Source organism: Mesoplodon bidens (genome assembly GCF_964165515.1).
Source record: "Mesoplodon bidens genome assembly, chromosome: X".
Lineage (NCBI taxonomy): Eukaryota > Metazoa > Chordata > Mammalia > Artiodactyla > Ziphiidae > Mesoplodon > Mesoplodon bidens.
The window spans coordinates 52,010,279-52,037,109 of NC_138163.1; the positions used below are offsets into that span (position 1 = coordinate 52,010,279).

The following is a 26,831-nucleotide window of genomic DNA, read 5'->3' on the forward strand; positions in this document are numbered from 1 at the left end:
CACACACACTTACATGAGATAAAATGCCCTTAGAAATCAGAGGTACGTTAGCAGAAGACAATGCTTACCACCTAGCTGACTTCATCGAATTATTTCCTCTTGAGGAGCTTCAAGACGGAGGAAGAGTAAGACATGGAGATCACCTTCCTCCCCACAAATACATCAGAAATACGTGTACATGTGGAACAACTCCTACAGAACACTTACTGAACACTGGCAGAAGTCCTCAGACCTCCCCAAAGGCAAGAAACTCCCCAAGGGCCTGGGTAGGGTAAAAGAAAAAAGGAAAAACAGTGAATAAAGAATAGAGACAGAACCTGCACCAGTGGGAGGGAGCTGTGAAGGAGGAAAGGTTTCCACACACTAGGAAGTCCCTTCGTGGGCAGAGACTGCTGGTGGTGAGGGTGGGAGTTTCGGATCCATGGAGGAGAGCACAGCAACAGGGGTGCAGAGGAAAAAGTGGAGAGATTCCCGCTCAGGGGGTTGGTGCCGACCAGCACTCACCAGCTTGAGAGGCTTGTCTGCTCACCCGCCGGGGCGGGCGGGGGCTGGGAGCTGAGGCTCAGGCTTCGGAGTTCAGATCCCAGGGAGAGGACTGGGGGTGGCTGCATGAACACAGCCTGAAGGGGTCTTGTGCGCCATGGCTAGCTGAGAGGGACTCAGGGAAAAAGTCTGGAGCTGCTGAAGAGACAATACACTTTTCCTTGCCTCTCTGTTTCCTGGTGCACAAGGAGAGGGGTTTAGGAGCTCTGCTTAAAGGAGCTCCAGAGAAGGGAGTGAGGAAATAGTTAATCCAGTCCAGGAAGCACAGAGAGTCCCATACAGCATAAAACCAAGGAGAAACACGCCAAGACACATATGAATCAAACTATAAAAAATTAAATACAAAGAACAAATATTAAAAGCAGCAAGGGAAAAACGACAAGTAACACATAAGGGAATCCCCATAAGGTAAACAGCTGATCTTCCAGCAGAAACTCTGCAAGCCAGAAGGGAGTGGCAGGACATATTTAAAGTGATGAAAGAGAAAAACCTACAACCAAGATTACTCTACCCAGCAAGGATCTCATTCAGATTTGAAGGAGAAATTAAAAGCTTTACAGACAACAAAAGCTAAGAGAATTCAGCACCACCAAACCGTCTTTACAACAAATGCTAAAGGAAGTTCTCTAGGCAAGAAACACGAGAGAAGTAAAAGACCTAAAATAAAAAAAAAACCCAAAACAATTAACAAAATGGTAACAGGAGCATACATATCGATAATTACCTTAAATGTAAATGGATTAAATGTGCCAACCAAGACATAGGTTGACTGAATGGATACAAAAACAAGACCCGTATATATGCTGTCTACAAGAGACCCACTTCAGACCTGGGGACACATACAGACTGAAAGTGAGGGGATGGAAAAAGATATTCCATGCAAATGGAAATCAAAAGAAAACTGGAGTAGCAATTCTCATATCAGACAAAATAGACTTTAAAACAAAGACTATTACAGGAGACAAAGAAGGACAGTACATAATGATCAAGGGATCAATCCAAGAAGAAGATATAACAATTGTAAATATTAACGCACCCAACATAGGAGCACCTCACTACATAAGGCAAATACTAACAGCCATAAAAGGGGAAATTAACAGTAACCCAATCATAGTAGAGGACTTCAACACCCCACTTTCACCAATGGAGAGATCACTCAAAATGAAAATAAATAAGGAAACACAAGCTTTAAATGATACATTAAACAAGATGGACTTAATTGATATTTACAGGACATCCCATCCCAAAACAACAGAATACACATTCTTCTCACGTGCTCATGGAACATTCTCCAGGAGAGATCATATCTTGGGTCACAAATCAAACCTTGGTAAATTTAAGAAAATTAAAATCGTATCAAGTATCTTTTCCGAACACAACACTATGAGACTAGATATCAATTACAGGAAAACATCTGTACGAAATACAAACACGTGGAGGCTAAACAATACATTACTAAATAACCAAGAGGTCACTGAACAAATCAAAGAGGAAATCAAAAAATAGCTAGAAACAAATGACAATGAAAAGACGATGACCAAAAACCTATGGGATGCAGCAAAAGAAGTTCTAGGAGGGAAGCTTAGAGCAATACAATCCTACCTCAAGAAACAAGGAAGATCTCAAATAAACAACCTAACCTTACACATAAAGCAATTAGAGAAAGAAGAACAAAAAACCCCACACACTTAGCAGAAGGAAATGAATCATAAAGATCAGATGAGAAATAAATGAAAAAGAAATGAAGGAAACGATAGCAAAGATCAATAAAACTAAAACCTGGTTCTTTGAGAAGATAAACAAAATTGATAAAACATTAGCCAGACTCATCAAGAAAAAAAGGGAGAAGACTCAAATCAATAGAATTAGAAATGAAAAAGGAGAAGTAACAACTGACACTGCAGAAATACAAAAGATCATCAGATATTACTACAAGCGACTCTATGCCAATTAAATGGACAACCTGGAGGAAATGAACAAATTCATAGAAATGCACAACCTTCCCAGACTGAACCAGGAAGAAATAGAAAATATGAACAGACCAATCACAAGCACTGACATTGAAATGGTGATTAAAAATCTTCCAACAAACAGAAACCCAGGACCAGATGGCTTCACAGGTGAATTCTATCAAACATTTAGAGAAGAGCTAACACCTATCCTTCTCAAACTCTGCGAAAATATAGCAGCGGGAGGAACACTCCCACACTCATTCTACGAGGCCACCATCACTCTGATGCCAAAACCAGACTAAGATGTCACAAAGAAAGAAAACTACAGGCCAATATCACTGAGGAACATAGATGCAAAAATCCTCAACAAAATCCTAGCAAACAGAATCCAACAGCACATTAAAATGATCATACATTATGACCAAGTGGGGTTTATCCCAGGAATGCAAGGATTCTTCAATATATGCAAATCAATCAACGTGATACACCATATTAAAAAACTGAAGGAGAAAACCCATATGATCCTCTCAGTACATGCAGAGAAAGCTTTTGACAAAATTCAACACCCATTTATGATAAAAACCCTCCAGAAAGCAGGCACATAGGGAAACTTCCTCAACATAATAAAGGCCATATCTGACAAATCCACAGCCAACATCGTCCTCAATGGTGAAAAAATGAAACCATTTCCACTAAGATCAGCAAATTGACAAGGTTGCCCACTCACGCGACTATTATTCAACATAGTTTTGGAATTTTTAGCCACAGCAATCAGAGAAGAAAAAGAAATAATAGGAATCCAAATTGGAAAAGAAGTAAATCTGTCACTGTTGGCAGATGACATGATACTATACATAGAGGATCCTAAAGATGCTACCAGAAAAGTACTAGAGCTAATCAAGGAATTTGGTTAAGTAGCAGGATACAAAATGAGTGCACAGAAACCTCTTGCATTCTTATACATTAATGATGAAAAATCTGAAAGAGAAATTAAGGAAACACTCCCATTTACCATTACCACAAAAAGAATAAAATATCTAGGAATAAACCTACCTAAGGAGACAAAAGACCTGTGTGCAGAAAATTACAAGACACTGATGAAAGAAATTAAAGATGATAGAAATAGATGGAGAGATATACCATGTTCTTGGATTGGAGGAATCAACACTGTGAAAATGGCTCTACTACCCAAAGCAATCTACAGATTCAATGTAATCCCTATCAAACTACCACTGGCATTTTTCACAGAACTACAACAAAAAATTTCACAATTTGTATCAAAACACAAAAGACCCCGAATAGCCAAAGCAGTCTTGAGAAAGAAACACAGAGCTGGAGGAATCAGGCTCCCTGACTTCAGACTATACTACAAAGCTACAGTAATCAAGACAGTATTTTACTGGGACAAAAAAAGAACTATAGATCAATGGAAGAGGATAGAAAGCCCAGAGATAGACCCACACACATACAGACACCTTATCTTCAATAAAGGAGGCAAGAATATACAGTGGAGGAAAGACAGCCTCTGCAATAAGTGGTGCTGTGAAAACTGGACAGCTACATGTAAGAGAATGAAATTAGAACACTCCCTAACACCATACACAAAAATAAACTCAAAATGGATTAAAGACCTAAATGTAAGGCCAGACACCATCAAACTCTTCGAGGAAAACAGAGGCAGAACACTCTATGACATACATCACAGTAAGATCCTTTTTGACCCACCTCCTAGAGAAATGGAAATAAAAACAAAGATAAACAAATGGGACCAAATGAAACTTAAAAGCTTTTGCACAGCAAAGGAAACCATAAACAAGACGAAAACACAACCCTCAGAATGCAAGAAAATATTTTCAAATGAAGCAACTGACAAAGGATTAATCTCCAAAGCTTACAAGCAGCGCACGCAGCTCAATATCAAAAAAACAAACAACCCAATCCAATAATGGGCAGAAGACCTAAATAGACATTTTTCCAAAGAAGATATACCAATTGCCAACAAACACATGAAAGGATGCTCAACATCATTAATCCTTAGAGAAATTCAAATGAAAACTACAATGAGATATCATCTCACACCAGTCAGAATGGCCATCATCAAAAAATCTACAAACAATAAATGCTGGAGAGGGTGTGGAGCAAAGGGAACACTCTTGCACTGCTGGTGGGAATGTGAATTGGTACAGTCACTATGGAGAACAGTACGGAGGTTCCTTAAAAAACTAAAAATAGAATACCATACGACCCAGCAATCCCACTACTGGGCATATACCCTGAGAAAACCATAATTCAAAAAGAGTCATGTACCACAGTGTTCATTGCAGCTCTATTTACAATAGCCAGGACGTGGAAGCAACCTAAGTGTCCATCAACAGATGAATGGATAATGAAGATGTGGCTCATATATACAATGGAATATTACTCAGCCATAAAAGGAATGAAACTGAGTTATCTGTAGTGAGGTGGATGGACCTAGAGACTGTCATACAGAGTGAAGTAAGTCAAAAAGAGATAAACAAATACCGTATGCTAACACATATATATGGAATCTAAAAAAAATAAATAAAAGAAAATGGTCAGAAGAACCTAGGGGCAAGATGGGAACAAAGATGCAGACCTACTAGAGACTGGACTTGAGGATACAGGGAGGGGGAAGGGTAAGCTGGGACAAAGTGAGAGAGTGTGAAGGACTTATATGCACTACCAAACGTAAAATAGATCGCTAGTGGGAAGCAGCCGCATAGCACAGGGAGATCAGCTCGTTGCTTTGTGACCAAATAGAGGGGTGGGATAGGGAGGGTGGGAGCGAGGGAGATGCAAGAGGGAAGAGATATGGGGACATATGTGTACGTATAACTGATTCACTTTGTTATAAGGCAGAAGCTGACACACCATTGTAAAGCAATTATACTCTAATAAAGATGTTAAAAAATCATTTTCTCCCCAAAGGATACAAACCAATAAGAAGGGAAATCTATATTTACACAAAAGCCACACCCTCATCATTACTTGAAAATGGAAAAGGCCAAAAATTCAAAAGAATTGTGAGTAAAAAAGAAAAATCTTGAATCCTGGCATAAGATTTGTCACACTCCCATTACTAGGCTTTGTGGAAAACAAAAGACAGACCAAGAAAAGCTGCCAAGAGAGAGGAAAGAAGATGGAAAAGGGATGAAAGCTCATCTAGAATGCCTAAGCCCAGAATAAATCTAAAAATACCAAAAAGGTGTCCTAGAATATGAAAGCCCGGACTACAGGGAACGTACTCCACAATCAGAGCTTACGAAGGGACAGGGATGATTTAAAGTGCAGTCTTTGAAAGATATAACTCTTAGGGAAGAATAAAGGCAAACAGTTAGGGAGAAGCACCCATCGGCACTTGGGTAATGACGGAGAAAAGAAACAAAAGGGGAAAATTAAGGATCTTGCAAGACATAAGAGAACCGCAAAATCAGAGCACTCAGGACTTCTCCCTTCATCACCAAAACAAACAAACAAAATAAAAAGGATCTGGACTTTGCCATACTAACAAAAAATCACATTATTAAACTAGGAATCTTGTTGAAAAACACCAGTATCATACAGCTGAACAGAATGAAGGGAATTCCATACCAAACTTTGTAAAAAAAAAAAAAAAGAGGGATGAGGAAACAAAAGTGCATATATATTAAACAACCATGAAGGAGAAAAAGACTGGAAGTCAACACTCCAAACAAAATTAATTACACTCAAGCAAGCATTGGAGGATAGGAAACCCACCTTAAACAGAATATTTTAAAAAATGAAAAGACAGTGACTGACTAAAAAGAAAGGCTGAAGCAAAGATTTTATAACCAACTGGGGTGTCCCTTAAATATCACAGCCTATAGAAAAAGCTTTTCAACTTGCAGAAACTTAGGAAATTCTGCACCCCTCAGCCCTTCCTAAGGAATCTACTAGAGCAGGGGTCTGCAAACTGGCCCAATGATCCAAATCCAGCCCACTGCTTGATTTTGTAAATAAAGCTCTATTGGAACAAAGCCATGATCAATCATTTATGTATTGTTTATGAATGCTTTTGCACTACAGTAGCAAAGTTGAGTAGAGAGACAGTGACACTGTGACCCAGGAACTTACAATACTTCCTATACTTCTCTTTACAGAATGTTTGTCAAGTAATTTAAAACAGGAACTGGGATTGTGGTCCCACTGCGATGAGAAGGAAAACTTCACCAAAATACCTAATGGAGAGTATTTTACATACAATAGTAAAATCAAGGTGGAGGAAAGAGGAGAAGACTAATGTACAAAAGGTTTATGCTGTGAAAAAAGAACACAGAAACTGTGCAACTAAAAATGAGAGAAGGGAGAGAAGTAGAAGGAAATAGAACGAACATTTTATCATAATGCAGTAGGTGAGTGTTAAATGATACGGGAGGAAAAAATGCATAGGCCAGAGAGTAAAGTGTTAAGAAAACAGGTGGTTCAGAATGATTTTAAGAAAGCATTAAACGTGACCAAAAACATGTCTCAATGACAAAAGCCAAAACTCACAAAGAAGATATAACCCTTAGGAATATTTATGCACCAATAACAAACAAACACCTTTATAAACCAAAAATGAAAGGAGACGTAGATAAAATAATAACAGGAAACAGTAACAGTAGGAGATTTAATACACCAAACTCAGTCTAAGGCTGATCAAGTCATATAAAAAAAAGAGAAAGCTAATCAATAATGTTATATAGGGAATATATATTTGTCAAAATGGATCATAATTATCTCACAGAGATTAGATAATTGATTTCTATAAAGTAGAAAAAGTACAAACAATCCTCTAACCCCAAAGCAATAAAAGTTAGTAACAAAAATTGAAAACAGAAAGAAAAAAAAAAAAGGAAAATTGAAAACAGAAAGCCCTTTCCACCTGAACAAAATTTTTAAGGCTTCTCTTAGAAACTGTTGAACATAAGAGGAAATGCAAACTGAAGTTGTAAAGAAATTTTTTAAAGGAATGACTATGAAAAACTACATATCGGCATCTATGGGATACATTTAGCGCGGTGATCTGAGGCAAATTCACACAGTATGCACTTTTATGAGTAAAAATGGAAGAATGAAGATAAATTAATTAAAGTATGGCCTCAAAAAATGAAAAAAAAACCAGCTAGGAAAAAAAGAACAACTAAAGAAAGCAAAATATAAAAGCAGAAATGAATGAGATACAAAATAGAAAAACGAAATCTTGTTTTTCAAAATGAACAAACCCCTAGCTGGCTTGATGAAGGAAGAAAGGGAGAGATCACACATAGACAAAATAATAAATGACAAAGGAGAAATAATCATCGAAACAAAAAAAAAGAGATTACTTTGCCAACATCTATGCAAATAAACGTGAAAATCTATATGAAATAGGTAACTTCCTAGATAAATACAGATTACCAAAGTTCTGATTCTTGTGTTAGAAAGCTTAAATTAGGCAATTTTCAAAGAAGAAATAAAGTTATTACAGCAATACCCCCAAGAAGCACCTTGCTCAGATGGTTTTACAGGTGAATTCTAGTAAACCATCAAAGATCAAAAAGTACCAAAGCTCTATGAGTTATGTAAGAACATTAGAAAGGAAGGAAACTTCCCTAACTTCTTTTATGAAGCCAGTAGGATGCTAACAGGTAAAACGTAGATACCAAAATACTAAATAGAATATTAGCAAACATCCAACAGTACATTTAGAAACTAATATACTGTGATGAAGTGCAATTTATTCCATTAATACAGGGCTGGTTCTATATTAGGAATTCCATTGATATCATTCACCATAGTAATATAATTAAGGACAAATATCATATGATTAAAACCACAGATGCCAAACAAATCTTTGGGAAACTTCAACACCCATTCAGTGTTAAGAAAAGAAAAACCTCAAGAAATGGGAAAGAGGGATGCATTCTTAACATGATAAAAGATATATAATTAATTCCTCATGCAAGTATTTTATTTAGTGGGGGACTACCAGAGGTTTTCCAATAAGGTCAGGAACAAGAAAAGTATGCCCATTATATCATTCCTGTTCAGTCTTCAACTACAAGCATTAGTCAGTTGACTAGAGAAATCAATTAGATTTATGAGAATGAATAACAAGCAGTAAAGCCACCTCTGTGTGCAGATGATATTACTGTACACCTGAAAAGCCCTATAGAAACAACGACAGATTAAGCAAAACAATAAGAGAGATCAGCAAGGTAGTAGGATATAAAGTTACATACAAAAGTCAATGGTCTTTGTGTACACTCACACACACACAGCTAGAGGACACTTTAGTAGAGAAAATTCCATATACAATAGCAAAAACAAACCTTAAATGCATAGAAATAAATTTAATGAGAGCATCTATGCAAGGAAAAATTTTAGACACTCCTGAACGACATAGAAGGAAATTTAAATAAGCACAAAGACATTGGTCAATGTTCTTGGATAGAATAACTCAACATTAAAAAGATGTCGGTTCTCCCTAAACTAATGTATAAATTTAATATAATCTCAAAAATATCAGCGAACGTTTTTATGTTGTAGATCAATGGATAGTAAAATTGATATTTTTTTAAATCATGCAAGAATAGCCAGGATATAAGTGAAAAAGAAAACCTATAAGTGGGGAGTAATGATACCAGGCATTAAAGCACGCTATAAAACCTCGGTAATTATAACACTGTGGTACTGGTACATGAATAGACAAATAGTCCAGTGAAACAGAATAGGAAACCCAGAAAAACAACCATAATATATGGAAATTTCAGTATATGATGAAAGGGCATTTAAAATCACTGAGGCAAAGATGGACGTTCAATAAATGATGCTGGAACAACTGAGACATTTGGGAAAAGAATCAGTGTAGATCCATATCACACACTATACACAAAAATAAACTGTAAACGGGTTAGGAATCTAAACAAATGAAACCATAACAAAATCTTTCAGAAAATATGGCAGGACCTTGCTTTAACCTCAGCATAGGGAAAGACTTTCTAACTGTGACTCAAATTTCCAGAGGCAATGAAAGAAAACAATGATCTGTGTGACTACAAAGGATTTTTTTTAATGTACAGCAAACACATCATAACTAAATCAAAAGGCAATTGACAAATTGAGATAAAGTATTTGCAGCAAGCCTCCCGGACAAATGAATAATAGTCCAAGTATATACAGAACTCTGAAGTACGGAAGGACAAAAGGCTAATATTTCTACAGAAAAATGGGAAAAGATATGAGCAGATAATGCACAAAAAATATATAAAACAGTCCTCAAAATATAGTCAAACTTTCTCATAATTAGACAAATGCATACTAAGACAATGCCGAGATATCATTTCTCACCTACCACATCAACAAAGGTCACAAAAGTAGGGCAACATGTTCTGTTAGTGAGTCTGTGGGGAAACAGTCACAGTAGCTAGTGGGAGTGAAAACCAGTACAAGCCTTCTGGAGAGAAATTTGGAAATACCTAACAGAAATACACATGCACTTCACTTTTGGCCCAACAATACTACTGCTGGGAATAAAACTTGAAGATCCATTTCCACCAACACAAAAGTACTTATGCCTAAGGTTATTCACTGCAGCATTGTTTGTCGTTGCAGAGTGTTGAAAACAAGTTAAATGCCCCTACATATGTCAGCGGAGTCCAATGCAGCTGTAAAAAACACAGACACAAAAACAAAAACAAAAAAGCAATGAAGCCCTCTATGGCATAAAGAGTTTTTTTTATGGAATGCTGCTAACTGAAAAAGGAAAAGTGCAAAGGAGCATTTTAAGGTGCCGTCCTTCATTTAACAAACAAGGGAATATAAGAAAACATATATGGATCAGTTCATTTGTGCAGAGTAAACACAGGAAAGATTAAACCAGAAACTAAAGAGATTAGTTATCTACAGGAGGAGTGTGGGAAATAAGTGGGGAACGGGAAGGGGTTAGAAGGCATGACGAAAGAGTGACACTTGTCTAATAGATGTTTCTGTGCAGCCCTGACTCTTTGAATCACAGTAATATTTCACATACCCCAGAATTAATTAAAAAATCAAAATCAACTAAGATGTGGGGAGGAGGCAAGCTCAAATACAAACACCACAAAATTAACCTAACTATATGACAAGTGAATGTCTTAACCACAGCTGAAGAGGTGAGAAAGAAAATAGCTAAGCTAAGCAATGTGGGGAAATAGTACTTCTTTGATTGCATCCTCTGAGGCCTAAGGCATAAAGAACTGTACACAAACACAAGTTATCAAATCTGTTTCTAACAGGTGTATTGGGTAGCATTTCTGCAAGTACTTCATGTATATATCAGGAATGAACAAGTAAGTAAATATTGAAGATAAGGAGAGCCAGGTCACACAAAGAAGTTACAAACAAGGCTACAATGGATTAACATAAGAAGTATCAGTATGAGCTCCTGGCTTTCAATATCTATACATATAGGTAGAGAAACTGAGAAGTATCTGTAAACATGAGTATATACATACAGTATATTTCCTTCATTTGTGGATGGAGAGGGAGGACTTAGCAGCAATGAAACCGCAATAGCAATGAACACACACTGAGATATTGGTTTCTAAATGTCATTTTCCAAGGAAAGGAAGCTTGGCTCTTTGCAGAAGTGTTTTTTGTTTTTATTTCAGGGCCGTGGTGGGGACAAAAACACAAGATGAACAGGAATACCTTACAGTGTCAGCAAGGAAGTACACAAAAAAGGATCAGGTCTTGCTGAAAGAACACAGACCCCACCAAAAGATGCTTGCAGTCACCAAAGCTGGAACAATTCAAGAAACTAAATAATGATATAATTTGATTATAAGTCACAATGTAACATAGTTATTCATGATTCAATACTGACATAAATAATTTGATTAGTTATTTGATTCAATAATTTGAAATAAAACAATTTTTATAAACAACTTGAAAGTTTATAAATAAATAAATGGGGGAGAAAAGACAGCTCTTCAGAATGCCAATGAACCAATGTAGTAGGAATAAGGAAATAGAAAGTCACCATTAAGTCATAATTGTTGTAGGCAAGATCAACAGATGGATTTTAAAAGTCGTGAATAACAGTCTGAGAAGAAATAGGATATTTTCATAGTCTGAAAGTATTTCCTACACGATATTTATTACTTACAAATAGGAAAACAGTACCATTACAATGGAGGCACACAGTTGTCCCCACCTTAATCAAGTGTTGCAAATGAATAGCATCATTAATACAACATATGGACATCATGTACCCCCACACATGATGCTTGGAGAAGGGAACAGAATCGCTTTTGCAGCGCCGTGGTATAAGACCTAAAATTAAGGCACAGTGACATGTATGCCTTGACATTTGGGGGAAAACCCAGAGGGTCTCAAATGGACTCACCACAAGTTCCCATTCCCCTTTTGTGCCCCCAGGAAGAAGGTCCCCTAGCCAAAGAACCAGCCTTATCAGGGGAACTAGCCACAGTGCCTGCTCGCCCCTGACTATCAGGTTTCAGTTCCCTACCAGCTCACAGAAGTATTCAAACAAGCCAATCACATCCTCCCATGTGAACCAAGGGTCACCTCGTCCTCTTGCTACTACAGACTGTCCCCCACAGCCCCTGCTTGTTCACTCTCTTCCAGAGAATGACTCCTGTGGGGCTCTACCTGGCCAGTAGTGTCCTCCTCCCCAGGCTGTGAGTAAATGTTACTAATAAGCTGCTGTGGGGAGTATCTGTCCAGTGTCAGGTGTCGTGTGTTCAGCCACCCCCATAACACTAGGGCGGAAATTCCTCCATCATCAATGGGATGAAGGGGAGGAGAATAAAACCGGTATTGTTGCCAAAAATTTGTAATTTCAATCAAATCACAAGAATACATCAGAGAAACCCAAGCTGACAGACATTCTATAAAATACCTGACCAGTATCTTCAAAAGCGTCAAGACTGGGAAACACCCAGAAAGCTTAAGGAACTGTCAGCCTGGAGGAGACTAAGAAGTGATGGCCAAATGCAATGTGGTATCCAGAATGGGATGCTGGAATAAAAAATGAGATTACTGGGACAAATGGTGAAATTCAAATAAAGTATGTAAATTAGTTAATCGCACTGCATCAATGTTAATTTCCTAATTTTGATAATTTTTCTATGGCTATATAAGATGTTAACATTAGGGAAAGCTGGGTGAAGGTTTTCTATACTGTTCGCAAAGTTTCTGTGAGCCTAAAATTATTTCAAAATAAAGAACTTTTTAAAAAGTTCAGTGGTTAAAGGAATGGTTATGGTATAAACGACACTGTTTAATAATAGTTTAACTTATTGAAATACGGTTGGGAGGACGGATAAATGCTCGTGCCACATCATCCAGCACAAAACTATTTCAAACTGCTTTAGAGAGCCCATTAAAATAAATGAAAGTGCAGTCATCTCCAAGATGTAGATGAGTATTTATCTGCTCTTCAGAAGATAACCATTTGAAGTATAAAAGCAATGAAATACCATATATATATAGATAAGGAGAGACCAGAGAGAGATAGAGGTGGGGGAGGGGGGAGAGAGAGACAAACATTTCAATACTTACAATTTAAAGTCTGAGGTATCAAAACAAACTGCAAAGAAAACTGACGTGCAAAGGAGAAACACAATTTTTTTTTTAACAAGCGGGAGGCTGATTGAGGGATTTCAAAGAGAGAGTGCGAAATGATTAGCCACACAACTGAAGCGAATCACAGCTGAGGAAAGAGGAACGCACGGCGCGTGGACAGGACAGTGGACCCAGCAATCCGTTCGACTGCCTTTCTTATTAACCCCCAAACCTTGATCCTGGGTAATTTAATTTAGGTCAATAGAGGCGTAATTTATAGAAAGAATGCTGTTGTAATTTACCTGATTGGAACAAGAGTTGGAAAAAACTTGAGCTGTCCAAGACCCCAGCAGTAGGAGCAGTTTCCTCCCTCTCCGGAAATCACAGCGGACACGCCACAGTGTTGCCCTCCGCCTCAGTGTTGGCGGCACGTGGTGTCTTAATGGCTCCCTCTCAAAGTTAAGCTCACCGGAAAAGGACTTGGATTGGTGCAGCTCGGGTCACGTGACCGCCTATAGCTCAATGTATAAGGTACTGGGAGGCGGGGCCAGATTCCCGACCCCACCCAGAGGGACCGAGGGGAGAGAACCTTATGGGTGAGAGGGTTCTTCTCAGGTGCCAGCCCCACCCTCCTGCATCTCCTTGGCCAAGTGTCTATCCTTGTGGCCTGGGCACCGCCTGGCCACGGTTTCTGCCAGGCGGCTCTCAGACCTAGAGAAACGACATCCAAATTCATAGGCTACACAACAGAGGGTGTGAACTTAAAAACGAGTGGCGGGCTTCCCTGGTGGCATTTTTAATGTTTTTTATTGATTTTAATGTTGAATATTTTGTGATTAGGCTAATTTGTTGAGATGGAACACTTGAAAATATCTAGTAAGCAACTAACAAAAAAAGTTCACATATATTTACCATGTTATCAAAGAGTTCACATGACACTGTTTCATAAAAAATAAAAAATTTCAATTTTAGACTTGACAGTTTATCTGTGTGGTGTGCGCATTTCTGTCTTACACTTCTTTTACCCCCAAATGTTCACACACTTATATGCAGATTTTTCTTCACCTCTCTCAGTGGCTGGACTTTTCTCAGGGCATTGAGATCCAGGAAGGGATTGTAGACATGGTGTGGAAAATTCCAGAAATGTCCAACTAATGCACTGGAGCCCAATCTCCTCTCTCCTTCCCTCTGCCTTGAAACCTCTCTGGTCTGGAACTTTCAGAGCTACAATTCCGGCTCTGACCATAGGGGCATCTATCTACATTGAGGACTTTTTTTTTTTTAAAGGAAAATACATGATTTGTTTTCTTTTACTGTCATTACAGGGACCCACAAAACTCTGACTGCTATTTCGTTTATAGTTTTCAGGTCTGTTCTTTGTTGTTTGGTTTTTGGAAGTGTTTGTTTTTTGGTATTACCTCTCTGAGGTGGGCTGAGGTTAATTCCAGCCATTTGACTATTTTCAGAAAATTCTGTTACTTTGTACAAACTAACTTAAGACAATCTGCCACACTACAGCAATAACTTGGTAAATCTATGCTTGGAGGAGTCATCTTCCATTCCGTGGAGCTCAATTTCAGTCTCTGTTTCCCCAGGTAGCATCTGAATGACCCTAGACAAGCTCCAGCACCTCAGTAAGCCTCAGCAACCTTGGAAAGTTGGTGATTCTGATATCAGAGCCCCTTGTGAGGAATTCATGAAAGAATAGAGGCAATGTAGCAAGTACAGAGCCTGGCGTACAGCTAGCACACAGAGTTCTCTGGGTTTGCCGTACGAAGGAACACAATGTAGTGTAGCTGAACCAGAGTCTGGCATACAGAGCTCCCTGTGTTTGTAGCCAGAAGTACCAAGGTCCCCTAAGCCTCCTGATCCCAGATGCCCTCCTCTGCAAGGGTGGTACAGTTGGAAAGAGTTCCCTGGGTGTTAGGCTGGTAGCAAACTCAGGGGGCAGTAATTACAGGAAGTGAAGTCTCCTCTGGTCCCCAGGGCTGTCCTCCTCTATGCCCTTGGGGAAGGGACTTCCTGTTAGGACTCCATCTTGTTTGTGTGGCTCTGACAAAGTGGTTTGGGGCTTGCACTCTCCTTCTTCGGCAGCCCTTCCTGATATTCTCCAAACCTCCAGCTCCAGACCCACAGATTCTCTTCACGAGCAGCCTGTGAGGAGAGTGGTGACAGATCACTGCCTTCAGGCCACCCCATGGGTGAGTTGGTCAGCATGAGACCTTGTCCTCAGATCCCCACAGGGCAGGAGGGATTCCGGGTTCCCTCCCTAACCTCAACCCACAGGACCCCCAGCAAGCTGACCCCCCTTTAGAGAAGGCAGGCAGAGGGCTCAGGCTCACTATTTCCCACTCTCTTGAGGAAATGGGCCAAGTGGGCTCTGACACACCCATCCTGATTCCATGTGGAAAACCTCCCCTCTTATGGAAATGGCCATGGCTGAGGTGAATTATTTCCCCTGGCTAAGGAAAAGGCAAAAGTCATGTGATCTTCTCAGGTCTAGGGTTTGGAGAGTAGGGAGGGTCATCTAGGTGGGGCGTGGGATTGTGTAAACTAATATTCCTTGGATTTATATGAGGTGGGGGAGGGACAGAAAACCCACCATTACCACTGAGTATTACATTAACTAGTCAGGGTAAATTGTATTAGTCCATAGAAGCTTACTGAGGCTTGCTTTGTTGCCCAGCATATGATCTATCCTGGAATGTTCGATGAGTAGTTCTTATGTGCATTGTTCTATGTCAATTAAATACATTTGTTAACTTAAGTAACATTTTGAAACCTTCTCCCTCTAGCTGAGTTTTTGCCTGCCATTTTGTGCATCACTCAGTGAGCTGTGTAAAAATTTCCCACTGTGACTGTGAATTTGTCCATGCTCTATTTCTGTTAGATTTTGCTTTGCATATTTTGGCTCTATTTTAGGACATGCATACAAATTTAGAATTTTATATTAATATCTCCTTATTGCATTGAACCTGTTATCAAAAAGAAATCTCCTTCTTTCTCTAGTGATTCTTTTTTCTTTAAACTGTACCTTTACTTTTACTAATAGGGTTATACCAGCTCTCTGTAGGTTACTGTGGAAAAGGTATACATTTTGCCATTATTTTTTTATTTTAAAATTTCCTAGATGATTAAAATTTGCATGTGTCTCTTTTCAGGAGCATTTGATGGAGGGTTTCTTGTCCAGTCTGATAATAGCTGTCTTTCTATTTGGAATAATAGTCTGAAATTTTTAATGTAAAAGTAGATGTAATTTGGTTTATACATACTATCTTACTGTATATTTATTTTTGTCTCTTCTAAGTTCTTTTTCCTTTCCTTTCCTTTGAAATGATTAACATTTTATAACTATTAAATTGTTACCTCATGTGGCTAGATAAACATTCTTTTGCCATTCTTGTAGTGTTTACCCTTCAGATTACAATGTACATTTTTGCCCTTTCAGTCTAGTGTTAGTTAATTAGTTCTTTAAAACTCCTCAGACAATTAGGGGACCTTGAGACACTTTGATTCCATATACCCTCCAAATTTATTGTCATGCATTTTCATTGTCTATATATTTAAATCCCCAGAAGAAATTACTATCATTGTGTTATATAATCAACACTCATTTAAATTTGCCTACATATTCACAAATGTCATTAGTCTTTCTTTCCTGTATCTATGTGCCTCCACCTGGGAAGATATTTCTTCTGCCCAAGAAAGAGTCTATAATATTTCTTTTAGTTTGAGTCTTCTGGTCACAAATTTTCCGAGTTTTTGTTACAGGATGAAGAAATGAATGCCTTTTTTTAAAGAATGTTTCTCTTTAAAGCTTACTTTTTCTCCTGTTACAATAATACTGTTACACTGAGTTGATATCTTGTTACTTTTGGAAACTTCTCGAGAAAGATCTCTTCAAATACCACTTCTCCACTGTTCCCTCCCCTTCTTTCTGGGACTCCCATTAACCATGTGTTAGCTATGTTCACTGCATCACCTTTAATTATCTCCCCCTCGCTTTTGGTATTCTCCATGCTATGTCTCTCCAGGCTGCATTCTGGATCTTTTCATCGGACTTATCTTTCATATCTCTAATTCTTTCGTCAGGCAGGGAGATCACCTTTGACCCTTGAACCACCACACCAGGCTAGATTTCAGGGTAGGTTTTATTGTGCCCCTAGAGCCGAGCAGAGAAGAGAGAGTTAGAGGTGAAAAGCCACTTGTCCCAGGTCACATAACCTGAACCAAGCAGAGCAGGGACTAACATCACAGACTAAACCCTGGGTCCAGACCCTTTCGTCTGTGCTTGCTTTCTTCTTGGCTGTGAACACTCCCCACCTATCATTTCCTGAGAATTGGAACCACAGTGAAGTCTCTCAGCCTTTTTTTTTCTTCCTAACTATGATAATTTCCTATTTAGATTATAAAGTTGGTGGTATTTCTTCATTAGCTGTGATATTTACCCAGGAATTTTTCTGGTACTGAGACCATTGATGTGATATTCTCAATTTCAGGGTACAATAAGCAAGTAAACTCCTTACAAAGAAGAGCAAGATGCTGTCGTATTTACAGAAGGAGGTATAACAGCTGGTCTGAACAAGTCAGGCCTGGTATTCATCCTTCATCCCAGCAACAACAAGATGGAGATCAAGCAGAAAGTGATGTTCACAAGGACAATGGAGTAAGATAGTAAGTGACCAGTCAGAATAGCTGAAGTGCACCAGCTAGTGGAACAAAATCATGTAGCTAAATATGTCACTCTTCTCTCTAACCTGGAAGAGTGAGGAATGATGGGATCAGGTTAACGGTTGAGCAATCTTTATTGTAGCTCTGCTATCATTGGGGAAAATGTAGAGAGGACTTCCCAAGACTATACGGACCACTTTCTTCTCTCCACTTCCCCACAGTGCTCCCTATGCCCTTCCATCCTGTCATCAGAGAGGCAATTTTCAGGAACAAGACGAAACCCCTGTTAACAAGGAGACAGAGCAAAAGCCTCCAGAGAGAAGAATGGAGAGAAACAGGCAGGATGAGACCTTGGGGAGCTGGTTCAAGATCAGAGTGAGTGTGCTGGCTAAATGGACCTAACATGTAGAAGAAGATGACAGAGAGGGTCATGTTGGGCGCATGTAGAGATGCTGGGACTTTTCTCTCGTGGCAGTGGAGCTGGTAATCTGTCTTGTTATTACTAGGAGTTAACGTCCTAGATCATGTGAGGGCAGGTTCAGAGAAGCAATATAAAGGGAGCAGACTGACTGCAGGGAGCATGGGAGACGCTGTCTAAAACAAAGGAGGAAACTACTGCCAAGGAGATGGAGCAACTCCACACCAGAAGACGCAGTTTGGCTCAAGCTGAGTGTGGGAGGAGGTTGAGTCTCTGGGATCCTCGTCAGAGGGGCAGGCCAGGTCTGCCTTAGGTAGGATCTCTTAGAACTTTATAAAAGTAAGTACGTGTGAAAGATATGAAGTCGATTATTTCAGGAAAAGTATTTAAATGGAAAGAAAGGGTATATAGGAAGTCCGTGTCTGGTGTAAAAGTTAGCGATAACAGATATTGTCCTATCTTAAGAAATTACCTAAAGCCTGAAAAAAGGTCCTAAAGCAAGACACAGCTGGGTCTTATCTTAACCTTGGATTCCATTGTATCACTTTTCTTTCCCCAATTATTTCTTTGCCTCCTAGGTTCCCTTCGGTATTAAATATGATGAGAAGTGGCTGCTGAATTTGATTCACAAGCAATGCAGTGTCCCCTTCACCCCTGTCGAAGTAAGAGAGGACATTGAGGCCGATGAGAGGAAACGGGGTAGATGGCAGGCCCAGATGAGAAATGGCTCTGGTCTCATATTATGCTTCTCTTGTCACTCTCCCTACAGTTTCACTATGAGAAAATGGAGGCCCAGTTCTTCGTTCAGAATGCCAACATTGCCTCCGCACTGAAGAATGTCAATGGCAAGATTTACAATGAGGCTAATGAAAGGGTGTGTGTCAAGGGCATGAGCAGGGCTAGCTGGGAGCCAGAGGGCAGGGCAGGGGCATGGTCTTGCTTGATCCCAGGGCTCAGATTTCCTGGAGCTTACCCAGCCCCTCTCGTGTTCTCAACAGATATCTATCTTTGTTGATCCCTGTGATGCACCCCACTCTGTGCTGAAGGAGCTGAGGTCAGAAAAGGTGGAGCAGATAAAGGTAATGCAGACTCAACACAACCTGTGCACTCACAGCCAGACCCACCTATTGCCCCCGATCACCACCTCAGACTCAGAGCCCCTGAACCCCATCCCTAACTCAGCAGCTGCCCGTGAAGGAACGATATGATGCCTCCCAGCAATCTCGTGACATCCAGAGAGTCCGCTCCGACCCTGGTACGGCGACAGCAGCAATTGTAGAGCAGGTGAGAGCAGAGCGGTCTAGCTGGGAAGGATACTCAGGAATGGTAACTCGGGGAGGGGTTGGTGCTGGAGCTGTACCAGCCAGGAGCCTCTCAGCCCCCGATTCCCTCCTCCTGGCTTCCTGGAGACTTGATGACCCGTGATACTGGAATGGCGCAAAACCCTAGAAATGGCATGGCTGCCTCCCTGCAGATCCATCCAGGGAATATGCCCAAGATGAGGACCTTAGACCCAATGTTGGGGCTGGTGGTGATGGTGGGAGAGATTAGGTAGAAGAGGCAGATTGGTCTCAGGTATCCCCTGCTGGGGTCCTCACTCTAACTCTTTCCTCATCATAGATTTTGGCCTTGGACCTGAGTGATAAGAAACCCTACCAGCTGCACGGCCTGTCCAACACTATGCCGAATGCTTCCAACACCAAGAACTGGAACCTGTCCAACACTGAGGTGAGGTGTGGTACCCAGATCCGTCTTTGAAGGGAAGGTGGGAAGGCTCATGTGATGGTGACAGAGGAAGGGAAATGGATTTGTAGGAAAAGGAAGGGACTAGGGGTGCACGGCCATCCTGGCTCAGTTTCTCTGGCCCATGTGGTTCCTCCTCATAATCACAGGTGAAGTCTGCAGGGGAGATGGACAAGGGTGAGCGGCTGGAGCCAGAAGGGATGTGTGCAGAGAGAAACCCCCTGTGCACCACCTTCCCTGATAAGTCAACCAACATAAGGTCAGATGTATCCTCTGTTACCCGCTGGCAGCCTGAGCTACTCCCGAAAGTGCCCGTTTGCAAGGGGCAGCTGATGTGGACCTCAGGGAGGACTATAGACCCTATGCTCTCCTCTCTGCATCACAAAGTGGACAGAGTTTCAACCACAATCCATATGGGCCCCCAGCCCAACATGTGCATATTTTACATTCTTACCTGCTGTGTCTGAGCCATTCTGGGGCAGGTGAAGAGCTGCAAAAGGGGTGCCATTTCACATTTCCTCTCTCTTCTTCCCTGACCCCAACCACGGGAGAGCTTCTTTCCCTTGCCTTTGTTTTCTCTCTCTCCCTTGTCTCTAGGCCCGTATGTCTCTGTCATCTCACCCCTCGTACCTTCACTCCCTTTCTGTCTTCATCCCCCTCCATCTCCCTCCCTGAGCCCCACCTCACTCACCTCCCTGCCCCAGCATCCTGGGCCACCCATGGGGGGAGTCCAGGTCTTGGTCCAGGTCTTGGCAGAGTGCAGGACCCTAAGTGAGGTGGCAGAGCCTCGGGCACACACCCCAATCCCTCTTCTCCCCACAGCCTTCAGCCGGGCCCTGGAGGAAGGAAGGGAGGGGAAGGAAGCCCTGCAGCATGAGTTTGAAATGCTGGTCATGGTGACACTGGAGAAGGGAGTCCGTGCATTCTGCGGGGAGCTACCCAGGGGAAGGAGAGGAAGGGAGGGAGGGAGGCGGGGAGGGAGGCAGGGCATGCTCTCCCTCTGTGTCAGTCGATGGGGGACGTGTTCAGGGCCCTGGAAGGCTGGGACACTGGGGTGTGGGTGTACTTGCTCCCATGAGGAAGAGGGTCACCTCCACAGTTTCGCTGACTTTTCTGTTTTGTCTTGATTTTGGCAGCTCCATCCTGGAATTGTTCCCCAAGTTACTAACCTTGGTAAGTGTATTCCTTGTTCACAGACTCCTCTAACTGGCACTGACAGCACCCACAAACTACTCTGAACCCCATTAGGTCTTGCCACAGTTACAGTTTTGAAACTGACCCTTAAACGTCCTGGGCGGAGGGGGATGGTGCAGCCCCTGTGGGAACCTGACAGAGGCTCTGGATCTTCTTCAGCCATGTTCTTCACAGGCTTTGGGGAACCCACGGTGATGATCCAAACTGTAGTCCTGCCCATGGAATTTCCAGGGCCCTTTCACCCCTGACCTCTGACCCTCACCGTCTCTTGGGCCCATCCTTTTCCCTGATCATCCAACACCACCTCCTGGTCTGCACTGCTGACATCCTCTTCTCTTCCCCAGGATGGCCAGGAGACATCCCCACTGGCTAAGTGTGGTATTGAAGCCTGCAAGCGCTTACCAACCTGCAAGGTGAGGCTGGAGGATCAAGCCGGGTTTTAAGTGGAGCATGAGAAGGGTGTGTCAGCCCTGGTCCTGAGGACTGTTTTGATTCCAGGGAAGCTACTTTGGATCTGATGAGCTGAAGAGCCTAGTCCTGCAATTCCTGAAGCAGTAAGTACCTCTTGGAAGCTGAGCAAGGGGAGGAGGGCTATGAGAGGTGAGGCCACCTAAGCACAGGTCTGCTCAGGGGAGTTTTCAAGTCTCATTTGAGGTCCAGACCACAGAGATAGACTGTCTTCACTGCCCTCCCTTAGGTACTACTTGATCCATGACTACGGAGACCGACAGGTTCTCGCAGGGGCTTATCACGAGGAGGCCTGCTTCTCCCTGACCATTCCCTTCCACCCCGAGGACCCAGCCCCGTGAGTATCACAGCACAGGCTCTGCTCCTAGGCCATGTGGCTCCCCAGCAGATACAGGCCAGCTCCTGCAAATACGCACCACCCACTGTTGCTCTTTGTCTCCTAGAAGCAGCTTGTGCGAGTACTTCAAGGACAGCAGGAATATGAAGAAGCTCAAGGACCCCCGTGAGTGTGCGATGGGAAGACTGGGTGGGAAAGGGCGGTGAAGGGGTCAATCATAGGGCCCAGGGCGTGGCAGCCCCTGACCTTCGCTCGCTTGCCCTCCCCTCACAGACCTGCGGGTTCAGCTGCTGAAGCACACAAAACGTGTCATTGTGCACACCCTCTGTGGGTTGCCCAAGACTCAGCATGACTTCAGCTCCTTCGTGGTGGACATTTGGTTCCAGATGGTGAGCGCCTGCTTCCTCCCTCGGGCGGTCCCAGGAAGCCATGGGTGGGTAGGAGGTGGAGGTGGTGACTGGGCGCCTGGGCTCTTCCCTTTCAGGAAACGATGCTCTGCTTCTCCGTCAGCGGGTTGTTCGAGGAAGGTAAGTGTGTGTAGACCCCCACCACTGATGTCTCATTGCTGCCTCCCCCTGGCCAGGCTCACTCCCAGAACCACCTAGCTTCCCTGACCCCCTCCCCTCCCCTCCCCCACTATGTTCTCCAGCCCTCAGGCTTCCCACAGACAACCCAGGTCTGAGCTGTGTCCGTGTTTGTCTGCCCTGCACACCCTGGGCGTTGGGGACATAGGCTGTGGAGTTTGGTGCCTCTCATCCCAGATCCTTACTGTGAGAACTTGGGCCGCTATTGAACCTCTCAGTTTCCTCATTTGCACAATGGGGTAGAAGTATCCACCTCTTGGGCGGCTGTGAAGAATGCATCCCGTGAACTTGTGTAGTGGTTGTCAGCGGCCATGTCACTGGGCGCAGACTGCTCCTATAGCTGCCCTCCCCATTCGCGACACCCTGGCCCCCGTTAACAACTGCCCTCTTAGCATGAGTGTCCAGTCACTCCCTGACTGGGGACCGCCGTGTGAGCATGTACAGCACGTGCGGCTCTCAGGGGTACTGTTGTTTGTTTGCTGTTGAAGTGGAAGGAAGTTCTCAGGGCTGTGTGCGTGCCTTCACGCGGACCTTCATCGCTACCCCTGCCAGCTACTGCAGGTGAGAGCCCTGTCGTGGGTGGGAATACCCATCCTCGCCTGGGCTCAGGGGCGTGGGAATGTGGTGGCACAGACCTTAGGTTTACTCGGTATTGTGGAAAGCCAGCAGTGAGATCCCAGGAGCAGTCTAGCCTAGTGGTTAAGAAGAGTATGGGCTCTGGAATCGGCCTATGCATTCACTCCTTCCCCAACACTCACTCGCTGTGTCCTTGGTCAAGTCATATGACCTCTGTGTGGCTCAGTGTCTTCTTCTGAGAATGGGGATCAGAGTGTCCAGCCCTTGGGCTGTGGTAAAGGGTAAATGCGAAATTGCCCGTGGGTTGGGGATAAACCTATAAATCGAGTGAAGGTGGTAGACAGCCTCTCCAAAGGTGGGCTCTGTGGGGAGGGGCAGAGGTACCAGTCAAGGAACCTGGGAGACAGACACAGGAGGGACGTGGAAGGAATCTGGTTGCTGAGTGCCACTGGGAGCAGAGTCAGTATTGGGGGTGAGGGTGTCCATCCATCAGTTGTCTGGGGGTCCATTTTTCCTTCAGTCTGTGCATCCTGAATGACGAGCTGTTTGTGAGGGATGCCAACCCCAGTGAGACCCAGCGGTGTTCTGCCTCCCAGTGCCTACACCCACCTCCAGCTCCATGTATACCATCTCCCAGCTGCAGCAGGACATCATGCAGGCATCCTCCACCCCATCTGAGATGAACCTCTAGTGGTCTCAGAAGTGAGTGCTGAGTTTGCATGGGGATAGGAGGGAGCTGGGAGGAGTAGAGGAGGGATTAATGGGAATTTTCAGGTCATTATTTTAAATCTATTTTTTCTTACAAATGTTTACTTGTGAAAAAGTCCCTAATTTCACACTAATACATTTCCATGTACTATAAAATATAGGTTTCCTATCTTATATACTGTTTTGAAACTTCTTTTATTATTAGTACCAGCATAGTTTCTTCTCAGTATATGTGAAGCTACATTACTCTTTCTAAGATCAATATATCAAACAATTGAATTCCTGGAAGCCATAAGCTACTATTGATAGCCATTTACCTTTTCAACTCTTTTTCAGCATTACATGCAATGGCATCTGCTCATTCTGGTACATACATGTTGGTAAACTTGAAGGCTTGCTCTTGTAGCATAGATTTAGCAGTGAAGTTGTGTGGTCACGTGTCTCCAGTTTGGTCCTAAGGGAGGTCATCTATCCTCCCGCACTACAGGTGCTTTCAGTACAATGACTAGACTATACCAGAGCTAAACATTTCTTTACTCATCAAAAAGTGAATTCTGAGAATTCAGAGATAAGACGAAATAGACCTCTAGGGTTTCAGGAAGGTGAAGGCGGACAGAAGTCAGGTGCCCTGGGGTTGACACTCACGGCTGCTGGCTCTGCTGACATCCCAATTCTTTGTCTTTACTTTCTTCAGTCCAAGGGCAAAATTCCAGATGAGACCCTCATCCACTGACCTGGGATCTTGAGAACAAAACTCTGCAAATGAGCCTTTAGATGTCATTTTCATCCTCATCATATTTGTTACCTCTCTTCTCTTAACTGAAGCCATATCCATGACTAAGCTTGCAGTCCAGCTAATCAGGAAGCCAAAGTTTACCATGTAGGCCTGCCCATTGTTGTATATTTTTCCCACGCATGATCCTTGTTTATATTAAAGAGTAACATTGCACATTATATGTTGTGTGTCTTGGATTGCTTTTCCCCTGACACAACCATGAGTTAGTGGGGCCAGGACCAAAAGGTCCCATCTCCTACATCATTCCTGGCAGTCTCTAGCATTTATATCTGACCTACACAGTGCTTGAAAATTATACAGTAACAACTCCATTCCTGGACTACCCTAAAATCCAAGCTTTGCCTCCTGATAACCTTCTCTCCACCACTTCAGTACTCACAAGTTGTGACCGTTCTGATGTTCACTTCTATAAACAAATATAATGGATTTAGCAAGTAAAGTACCATATTTACTCCAATAATTATGGGTTTCTTAATCATTTAACAGGTCTAAAGCTTTGTTAACATTTTTATTAGGTTCTTAGGCTCTGTACCAAAGACTGTATTCCCCACAAAACCTGTGTTGTTTTTTTAACTTTTTAAATTTGAAATAATTATAGATTTACCAAAAGTTGCAAAAAAATGTGTAGAGAGGTCATGTATACCCATCACTCACCTTCTCCTAATGATAACACCTTGTATTACTTTAGTACAGTATCGAAACTAAGAAATGGACATTCGTACAATCCACTGAGTTTACCACAATTTTGCCATTTTACATGCACTCATTTATGTGTTAGAACACTTGTGTATAATACTTATATATATATAATTCCATGCACTTTTACCAGCTGTGTAAGTGTTCTAACTATCACCACAAACAAGATAAAAAACTGTTTCATCACCACACGTTTCCCTCATGTTAGCCTTTATAGCCACACCCACGTTCTTCCTGATCCCACATTCCTGAACTCTGTCAAAGAGTAGTATAATTTCCTAAATGTCATAGAAATGGAATCCTATAGTACATTACCTGTAGGAATGGATTTCTTTCACTCAGCATAACTCTCCTGAGATCCATCCAAGTTGTAAGGTGTGTCTATCGTCTGTTCCTTTTTATTGCTGAATAGGATTCCATGGTGTGAATGTACCACAGTTTGTTTAGCCATTCCCCCATTGAAAGCCATCGGGGCTATTTCCCCTTTTTAACTATTGTGAGTAAAACTGTGATGAACTTCATGTAAAGGTTGTTGTGTAAACATAAATTTTCATTTCTCTGGGTAAATTGCCCAGAGTGCAACTGCTGTACCGTATGGTAATTGCATGTTTGGAAAAACCTGCCAAATTGTTTTCCAGACGGCCTGTACCATTTTGCATTCCCTTTGGCAATGTATGAGTGACTCAGTTTATCCAGTGTTGCCTGCATTTGGTTTTGTCACTTTTTTTCATCCATTTGGATAGGTGGGTTTAACATTTCATTGTGCTTTTAATTTGCATTTGCATGAGGGCTAAAGATGTTGAATAGCTTTTCCTAAGCCTATTTGCCCTCTGTTCATGTCTTTCATCGATTTTATAATTGGATTAAGAGGCAAGAAGTTACCTCTAGAGAGCTGCCCTGGCTCTGGCTAACAGGCAGAGTAAGAGAGTGTGAGGCCCCTCGAGACTCACTTTTCTTGACAGGGAGGGCAGAAGTGGGGCTGAAGCTATTAAATGTTCCTCAAATTAGGACTGAACTTGGATATGGAACAGGATTAAGAGGTGGGGGCATCTCTGGGTCCATCTGTGGAGATCTGGATAGGGCGGGAAAAGAAGGGGGATATGGGGGAGAGGAAGAACAGTGGAAGGAGGGAGATACGGGGGGATGCCTTCTAAATGATGCTGGATTCATCACTCTCAGCCTGCTCAATGGAGTGCACAAAACTAGTCTCCTAGACATGTGGTTTTCAACTCTGGATATCCATTAGGATCCCCTCTAATGCTCAGATTCAACCAACTGAATCCGAGCCTCTAGGGATAAGCCCAGTCATCAGTATCTTCAAGGTTCACCTCCGTTGATTCTAATGAGCTGTCAAAATTGAAAACCTTATCTGATGGTGTATTAGTTTGCTATGGCTGCCATAACAAGATACCACAGGCTGAGTAGCTTAAACAACACAAATTGATTTCTCACATTTTAAAGGATGGAAGTCCAAGATCCAGGTGTCCACAGGTTTGGTTTCTTCTGAGGCCTTTCTCCTTGGCTTGCAAATGGCCTCCTTCTTAGTCCTTCTTCACATGGTTGTCCCTCTGTG

At 42.2% G+C, this 26,831-nt stretch overlaps 1 protein-coding gene across 1 annotated transcript; it reads left to right on the plus strand.

The window, feature by feature from the left end:
- Positions 1 to 23: 23 nt before the first annotated feature.
- Positions 24 to 23,749, plus strand: LOC308608809 (nuclear RNA export factor 3-like; the record flags this gene model as incomplete). Its single annotated transcript, XM_081222142.1, has 20 exons — positions 24 to 125; positions 12,129 to 12,181; positions 13,487 to 13,598; positions 15,190 to 15,268; positions 17,567 to 17,741; positions 17,960 to 18,113; positions 18,735 to 18,818; positions 18,926 to 19,030; positions 19,155 to 19,235; positions 19,339 to 19,440; positions 19,777 to 19,884; positions 20,049 to 20,158; positions 21,036 to 21,072; positions 21,438 to 21,506; positions 21,592 to 21,647; positions 21,791 to 21,898; positions 22,005 to 22,063; positions 22,172 to 22,287; positions 22,383 to 22,425; positions 23,655 to 23,749. The coding sequence occupies 20 exons, from the start codon at positions 24 to 26 to the stop codon at positions 23,747 to 23,749; spliced, it is 1,848 nt and encodes a 615-aa protein (XP_081078268.1).
- Positions 23,750 to 26,831: the final 3,082 nt, after the last annotated feature.